This window comes from Belonocnema kinseyi, chromosome 5, assembly GCF_010883055.1.
Source record: "Belonocnema kinseyi isolate 2016_QV_RU_SX_M_011 chromosome 5, B_treatae_v1, whole genome shotgun sequence".
NCBI lineage: Eukaryota > Metazoa > Arthropoda > Insecta > Hymenoptera > Cynipidae > Belonocnema > Belonocnema kinseyi.
The window spans coordinates 45,584,038-45,592,968 of record NC_046661.1 but is presented as its reverse complement, the minus strand read 5'-3'; the positions used below and the strand labels follow the sequence as shown (position 1 = coordinate 45,592,968).

At 30.8% G+C, this 8,931-nt stretch overlaps 1 protein-coding gene across 1 annotated transcript; it reads right to left on the bottom strand.

The window, feature by feature from the left end:
• Positions 1-816: 816 nt before the first annotated feature.
• On the bottom strand, positions 817-4,688 carry LOC117173634 (eukaryotic translation initiation factor 3 subunit M). Its single transcript, XM_033362274.1, has 6 exons — positions 4,559-4,688; positions 2,391-2,570; positions 2,204-2,301; positions 1,887-2,105; positions 930-1,198; positions 817-848 (listed from the first exon to the last, which is right to left on the bottom strand). The coding sequence occupies exons 1-6, from the start codon at positions 4,601-4,603 to the stop codon at positions 817-819; spliced, it is 843 nt and encodes a 280-aa protein (XP_033218165.1). The 5' UTR covers positions 4,604-4,688.
• Positions 4,689-8,931: the final 4,243 nt, after the last annotated feature.

Genomic DNA, 8,931 nt, shown 5'->3' with positions numbered 1-8,931 from the left:
ATTGGAAAAACAATGTCTCAAATGCCGATTTAAATGAAAGCACATAAATCTTTTGTTTTGTTTTCTAACCTCAACCTAACCTCTAATCAAGCGAAACGAGCTTCGAACTTGTAACTTTGATGAGGAATAGAAACCGGCAACGCACATTCGTATAATGTAGTAAATGAAACTTACCAAAAACGAAAAACTAAGAATATCCTGATTAAAAAATTTTTACGGATACATCAAACCAATTCAATATAGCATAATATGGGAAATCCCTCGCTCTTGAAAGTTGTGACGTCATTTAACGAAAAGATGTCCGTATTCCCATGGGACAAACTAAATATCCAAGCCAATAACATACCTTCATTGAACTTCGCAAGAGCATTGTCATTGGCTAGGAGGGCTAGTGGTTTCACGCTTCGACACCCCATTGGTTGTTGAGAGAGGCTACGAGTTTTAACACGGTAGGGTATCATTTCTCCAAGAAATCATTTTACCAAAAAAAGAAGGCTAGATAGGAATACCGTGTTCATAAAATTGATGAATATCATGCATCCATTTTAAAAATACGGGACTTCCACCTAGTCTCCACACAGAGGTCACCCAATCTAGTTCGTTTTTGGTCGAATGAGATTTTTGTAAAATGGTTTCTTGGATAAATGATTACCCTACCTTTCAACACCTTGTCTGTCTTTCAACCATATTTCAATTAGTATTAAATTTACATTGTTCATTTATAATCTACTTTTACATTTGTTAGCTGAAATCCAAATTCCCTGATTTCTACAAAAATTCCCTAATTTTTCCAGACTTTCCAAATTCCCTGATTTTTCAGGGTTTTCCAGATCGCTCGCATTGGGACCCTATATTATTTATTTAAAATAAAGTAAAATAAAGTTCTGCATCGCTCAAATAATAAAGACTTAGAAAATAATGTAGGGTACCTAGTGTGTGTTCAACGAATTCCTTGTGATCTTTGAAGAACTTAAGATAGGCTGGGAGTTTCTCCTGGACGAAAATGAGGAGCAGATCGTGAATGAGCTCTCCCTCCAGGAAACGCACAGGCTTCAGGGCGAGGAGAGGATCGAGCAGGAATGTGTTTGGGTCAGCGAGGGCTGAGAGGATGCAACGCTGAGCGTCTTCTCTTGCAGCTGAAGCGTTCTCGGCTGTGTAAGTTCCAAGAAGTTCCACCATCACAGCTGCAGCTTGCTCTCTAAATTCAAAAAACACAATCAATGTAGAAAGTATTTTCTTTTTAGAGAAGCTTGCAAAGCTTCAGAGGTTACCACTAAATATTTAAGAATATATTAAGAACTTCCAAAATAAATTAATTGACTACTAGCAATTCGTTAGTATGCGTTTTGGAAACCTTAACCATGTTAAGGAGGAACTTGCGCATTTTCGAGATCATAAGATCTGAAAAAAGTCGTAAATAAGTTCTTATGAAATACAGAAGAGTCATAATTATTCACTTGAACATTTCGACCATAGCTCTTTACTTCTACACATTTAATGAAATATTATTATTGAAGTGTTCATTGACACAAGATTAGGTTTCGCAATTGAACGGAAGTTTTAAGCAATTTTACTTCTTTTTCTTATTTTTGTACCCCTGTTGCCATTTAAAATATGCAAAGCGTTGGTTTCCTGCAAAATTCACGTCCTCGTGCAAGGTTGCGAAATTGCACCTCAATTTTCATTAACATGTTAAATTATACTAGTTTGAAATTAATTATTCCATATAAATTTATGGTGAATTTTCACCTTAATTATTTTAATTACTCTAAGAAACATCCTTCTATATTTTTGTAAGTTTTTCTGATTAAATAGCTTGGATTTTAGAATAGAAATCTCCTATTTATATTAATATTTACTTTTGAAAATTTTGAATGTTTACTCACCCCTGTTTGCAGCTGAGAAGTACTTCGTGCAGTAGACGAAGGAGCTTTTGCATTTGCTCGTTAGATGGTGGGCAGAGAGCGAATTGCTGTTTTAGCTGATCAATTCCGTTATAAACTGCCTTAACCTGGTCCACACTGCGGGCAATTTGAACTAAAGCGTAGTAAACGTGGTACCTCATTGGCGAATCCTCTGGCAAAGACTGGAAGAGCAGCCATAATCTAAAAATTAGCCAATTAAATATTAACTGACAATGAATTTAATTATTTAGAGACTCTACCTTTCTTGTTACGGTTTAAAAACATTTTTCGTTACTCACGCTTTCAGACAAACTAATCCCAATTTGAATCCTGGGGCTTTAGTGAGTTTCTCACAAAATGCAAGGATTAAGTTCTCTGCACGATCTGTTGGTGAAACCTATAAAAATACGAAAAAAAGAAAAATTTGTTTTTTTAAAACCATTTTTATAAATAAATAAATTAACTTAATTTAACTGTTCAACTTACGAGGATCATAATAGAAACGATATCATTAAGGATCGTTTCAACTTCACTTTCATTCCCTTCTTTGAAACAAGCATCACACACGCCAATTATTTTGTGAAGATCATCCTCAATTCCTTTTTGTGACTTTTCTTCGCTGATTTCTGCGCCGAGACTTTTGAAGTAAATTCTTAGTTCTTGAGCCTGGAAATGCAATAATTTTTACATTTTCGAATTTTATACCTTCGATTCATACTTTTCAATATTTATACAAAGGCCTGTCACTGACATTAAAAATTAAGAAAGTGAAAAGAAGGATCTACTTTTATAAAAAACTTGAATCAAATTGATAAGAAAATTACCAAATTTTGTTTAGGATGTGTTCTGAAATAAACGCTTTTATAGTATTTTCCAAAATTTAAACTCTTCAATTTTAAATCATCCACACTGTCAAAAAGTCGATGCAAAATTTCTTTTTAATTTGTCATTTTTATTTATTTTTTAAAAACGCTACTTTTCTCATATTAGGTGAATGAGAGCGCAATTTTTATGGAATTTCACAAGCTTGAAGTTTTGAAAGGAAAATGTAAAATAACGCTAAGAATGATTGAATCTATGACACCAGTCATTCTTAGAGAAAAATTACAATGTCAACTCGATTACATACTGTCGTTTTTTAGGTAATTTTACAGTAATTCGTCTAAATTTTACAACAAGTGTAGAAAACATCCGGCAATCTGCGTGTGATTTTACACTGTCATAGTTAATTAACATTGCCTTTGTGAATATTGTGTAATTTTACATTAAGGGCATGTGATACTTAGAAAATTGTCGATTTTACCAGTTTTAGGTTCCCCCGATTTTTTTTTCTAAAATAATAAATATTTTGTCATAAAAATTTGGGAAATGATAGCGAACATGCTAACGGACGTCCGCACACACTTTTTTTGTAGGTTAATTAAAAAAAGTTTTAATTTAGCAAAATGTGATTAATTTGCATAGCGTTTAGGAAATACTATCGATTTTTTCAGTGTTAGATACCCCGGCTTTTTTCCGACGATAAGAAATATTTTTCCTTTAAAATTTGGGAAATGATTGCGAACATGCTAGCGAACGTCCCCACACACTTTGTTTGTGTTTTTTTATCAAAAAATTTTTGATATTGCTAACAACGTGCGTGTATATTTCGAGGTTATGTGTGTGACAATTCAACCGAGCGTTACTTCCAAACTACACAATATTTTTGGCCAAAAACTTAGGACTTACAAATAAACATAGTAACTAATATCCCGGAACTAACCTTGTTTGCAGGCAGTCTAAAAAGTGTATGAAAAACGACGTAACCTCAAAATAATACATATGCATGAAATTTTTATTTAGCACAATAATTTTTTTTGTTATTATCCCTCAAAAAAGAGTCCGTGGACGTCCGTTATGATATTTTATAGCATCTCCGAATTCAGTTTTTAAAAATTTTCATTTTTGTGGAAGAAAATCCGGGGAAACTGTAAGTATCACCTGGTATCACAAGCCCTTAAGAATGATTAGTATTTAGTGTGCAATCATTTAGAGTGGAATATTACATCAAGTTTTTTACAATGAAGTTTTAAATACGGTTTTATATTTAGAATGACTTAGTTTCAATGTATATACATACTGCTAGTGTTCAATTTATGTAGATACATTTTTGAACAATTATATATAAAATATATTTAAAAAGAAAATAAGTTTGAAAGTTCAATGTAAAAATATTTAATCGTGGAAGCGAACGATTAAGGTTTTAATCTAAAATTGAGAATAACGCAATTTTATGTTGCTTCATTTCACATAGTTCAATTCAAAATAACTCTATTTTGAACGATTATCATTTAAAATTGCTAAAAAATTGAATTACAATACGGCTCCGAAAATTTGACAATTCAAAAATACATGTGTCTTGATGATAGCTTTCGTTAGTAAACTTGTACATTTTATAGTTTAAAGAATCTAAAAAAATAAAAAATTAACTTCATAATATAATAAAAATAAACGGAACAGTAAAAAATACATTTTAATGATTTTAAACGACAAACATTGGACATAACCTAGCTTTTTCACATAACGTATTTCCAAATCAAGCGGGTTACTACAGAAAAAATAAAGCGAATATTTCGAAATTATTATTAATTTACTGTGCTGAACAAATAACTTACTTGATCTTCAGTCGAACCATCCATAAAAACTGCCGGGCCCAACATCTTGAAATTATTTTCCACGTTTCGGCACTTCGCGAAGAAACACAAGGTTTTCAACCAATGAGAAAGTGATTTATAGAAGGGTAGATCACATTCTTCTTCTTTTAGTCGTAGCCTGGTGGCAGCTGCGCAAACGTTCGAAAACAGTTTCTAGTGCCATTGTAGAGGGAAGATTTTTAAAGAGACCTTTCACCAACAGTGATCCCAACTTTGGCATGTTGAGCTACTGCGCTTGCCTGGGATAGCGGCACTCATTAGTAGCTATTGGCGCGCGATTCAAACCGGGTATAATCAACAATGATTGAAATTAAAATATATAGTTATTATAAATTCCACATGAATATCAGAAATTACCTAATTTATACTGTTAGGTTATAACAAAATAATAATGCGTATATTTTGTAACTAATAGCATATTTTCTTCAAATTCAAAATCTGGATTTATATTTCATTAACTAAAGTTTTTGTATTATTATTTTTCTCTCTCATTGAATCACAAATTAGGTTATTTCTGATATTTATGTGTAATTTCTATAAATGATCTATTTTAATTTAATAATTGTTAAGGTACCTTTTCACGGAGGTCGAATTTGAATAGACTGATGAATTAATTTGACACATCAAGTTCGTATCTAGGTTTTCATACAATCAAATTTGCCATAAACCAACAAAGCAGCTAGAAATGATTTATATGAAAAATATTAATTTTACAATTAATTAAAAACAGGGCTCGGTGAAGAGGTACCCTTAATTATACCCAATTAGAATCGCGCGTCAATAGCGACCAATGAGGACTGATGCGCCAGGGAAGCGCTGTAGCACAACATGCCAAAGCTGGCATCACTGTTCACCAATCCAATGAATGTTTATATCAGGATACCTTTTCACGAAGGCACGTTTCGAATAAGGGTACCTTTTGACGGACGTCGAATTTAAATAAACTGATGAATTAATTTGACACCTCGAGTTCGTATCTAGCATCAAAGATATTAGGTCCTAGATACGGCATGGGTCAGTGGTGGGGACGGCATATATATATATATATATATATATATATATATATATCTAACTACATTTTCGATTATATCGATGTGCTGCCCTCTTCAACTTTTCACCGTTTCTATGGCAACCACGTCCACCTACCACGTCAGGCGAAATGGGGCCGGGGCGCACACCGAAAGTTGTTGAATTCCAAACCGAACGTGATTTTCTGTTTCTCGTTTTCGCGTTCGCCTTCGCCATCACTATAGCAATCTTTGCTATAGTTGAGTCGGTTGAATACATGTTAGTTAAATTCAAAATTTAAATACAATTTAGTTGAATTTAAGTAAATTTCAGTTAAAATTTTGGATGTTGAATGGTGTTAAATGGAGTTAAATTTAAGTACAATTTAGTTCAATAAAAAATGAAAAGGGCGTTGCATTTTAAATTTTATTGAATTCAATACAGATATATGTGGTTTGTTTCTTGGCTTCAACAATGGAGAGCATTCAAATAAGCTGGAGAAATAAAAAAAAATTCTCTTATTTTTATAATCATTAGTTAAATTCAACAAAAAAAACTCAGGAAAGTAATTAGGACTCAAAGTTCTAAAGTTTTTGGTTTGTAACTTTTCAGAAGTCGACAATGTCAAAATATAAAAGGAAGCGTTTAAACTTCAGCATAACTATTTTGCATGGAAATACTTTACTGTCCCACAATTTTATTTCAAATTAGAAGTATGTTAACAATTAAATAATTATTCCATTCAAAATTATTCAGTTTCGAAAATTGGATTATAATTTCAAAGTCTTTGATATTAAAAGGTTTTAAATGAGAGAAATTTGAAATGAAAACAATTAAAATTACAGTGTAATTATTTTCTTTGAGAAGCGTAGGAATAAAATAATTATTATTGAAAGAAACTAGTTTATAAATTTAAAATTCAAAATTTCAGTATTTGTAAAATTTCAAATATTCTTCGAGCATAACCTGTGAATTCAAATGATTCAATTTTAAACGTTTTAAATGAAATCACTTATGATTCCGCAATACATTTTTTTCAGCTTTAGGATATAAATAATTTAAAGCTGCAATAAGCAGATTATTTGATGTCAAACCTCGTGAAAAATTGGAATTAATGTAAAGCCTTTGAAATCGAAAACTTTTTATAAGGAGAAGAATTTTAAATTGAAAGGTTTTAATATATTTTCAATTTAAGGGCATGTGATACTTAGAAAATTGTCGATTTTACCAGTTTTAGGTTCCGACGGCTTTTTTTCTTTAATAATCAATATTTTGTCTTAAAAATTTGGGACATGATAGCGACCATGCTAACGGACGTCCCCACACACTTTTTTTTGGTTTAATTAAAAAAAGATTTAATTTAGCAAAATCTGATTAATTTGCATAGCGCTTAGGTATTAGTATCAATTTTACCAATTTTAGGTTCCGACGGCTTTTTTTCTATAATAGTCCATATTTTTGGATAAATTGTTTATTCTTTTAAGTACTATGAATATCTGTACATAGAATTTTCAAATTCAGAAAAAAGTTGTCTCAAAAATTTTAAAAATGCGCTCACTTTTTGAATTTTTATCAACAATGGCTGGTTCACGAACTCGTCCTTTCTTTTAGGACCTAAAAAAAGTGTGATAAAGATGAATTTGATTCGTTCATTTTTTCGAGAGTTATCGTGTTTACGGACGGACGGATGGCCGGACGGACAGACAGACAGACGCTATGGTGAAAACCTGATTTTCGGATTCAGAGGCTCTCGAAACGTGTAGATCCGTTGAAAAAGTGTGATGTCAAATTTCCGACAATTCTAATACTTTCGCAATCATAAATGATGAGAATGTAAAAATACAATCATTAATATTTTTAAAATTTTGAATATGCCTTAAGTATAATCTGATAAATTTAAATTATTTAATTTTGAAAGTTTTGAATTGAAAATTGAAAGGCAGAATTCTAAATGTTTTTATTTGGGTATTATCAGATTTTGGAGGCCATTAATTTAAGCCTAATAAAGTTAGAAGGCTTACAGTTGTCAATTTTACGATAATAAACCCTTATATTCAAAACCAAATAATTTAATAAACTCAATATTAAAATGGAAGTTTTAATATTGTCAGAAATAAATATTCACTTTAACTACAAGTACCTAGGTGACAGTTTTCAATCAAGATCTTTGAAAAGGAGTATACAATTTTTGAAAAAATAAGTCTGACAAAAAAGTGCCAGATCATGTATTTTTTGGTTCGATTCATAATTTTATTCAAATATGAAATTCCTTCCTAATTTCTTTTTAATTATGCAACAAATAAACATTGTTAATATCTTTTTCAAATAAAAAGTGGGGTTTTTTGCATGATTGTTGTTATTTTTCTTAAAAAACCTTTTTTGTTAATGAGGTAATTAATTTATAATGCATAAGCCTTTAAAATTTTCTAAAAGAAACTGAAAGTTAATCCAATATTTAAATTATTAGAAAATAAATTTATTTACGAACAAATTTAAAAAAGCAAGTTTTTTATTAAAGGAAAGAATTTAAAATAATTGTTTTAGCAAAATCAAAAATTTTTAATGGAATTAAATATGCAAACAGTTAAACAAGTAAATGCAAACAAAAGCTTAATCGACCAGCTGGAAAGTATAGTTTTCTATACATGACCGGTGGAAAACATTTTAAAGTTTCAACTTATTTTTCTCAATAAATAAAAAATAAAGAAATAAAGGAAATAATTAAAGGAAACTAAATAAAAAACTAAGGAAACTTATATATTTATTAAAAATAAAATAAAATAAAAACAGCGTCAAATTCTTTTAAAAAATATAGACTATTGAAGTATATAATAGTTCTGTGAATTTATAGCATTGTTTTATATTATTTTTCACGGTTGCGGTTTAAAAACTAAATGCATTATAATTTGGCGCGACCGAATATATATGTGATGATCGCGTATCCCGCGCTCATCTAGTTATGGGATCATGTAGAACTCAACCCTTTCTGCATGGTAAAGAAGAACATCGCCTCACCATAAAGGCCTAATCGCTAAATTTAAAATTATATTTCGCAATTTTTATTATTCTCAAACTCTCTTATCTTTCTATTGGCAAAAACCAAACAGGTGTGAGACAAGCCGAGAAAAGAACCAGAAAGCCTGTTTCTTTTCTCGGGTAAATGAATGCACTTGGAGTAAGTTAGCACATAAGACCTTACTTAATATTTCCTATAGATGAGACAGATACTTCTTTTAATAAAAGGTTGTTGCTTTAAAGAAACTGACACTCAGTCAGTCATAAAAAAGCTATTTAATTAGTTTTTCTAAGGAAAGAAGGCACCAAGA

Bases quoted from the DNA above. Each gene is read 5' to 3' on its own strand.
- LOC117173634 (XM_033362274.1), bottom strand. From the start codon at position 4,603: ATGTTGGGCCCGGCAGTTTTTATGGATGGTTCGACTGAAGATCAA. The intron at 2,302-2,390 runs GTAAGTTGAACA...GTATTTTTATAG, and splicing joins TCGTTTCTATTATGATCCTC to GTTTCACCAACAGATCGTGC. The intron at 849-929 runs GTACCCTACATT...TAAATAATATAG, and splicing joins ATTCGTTGAACACACACTAG to GGTCCCAATGCGAGCGATCT.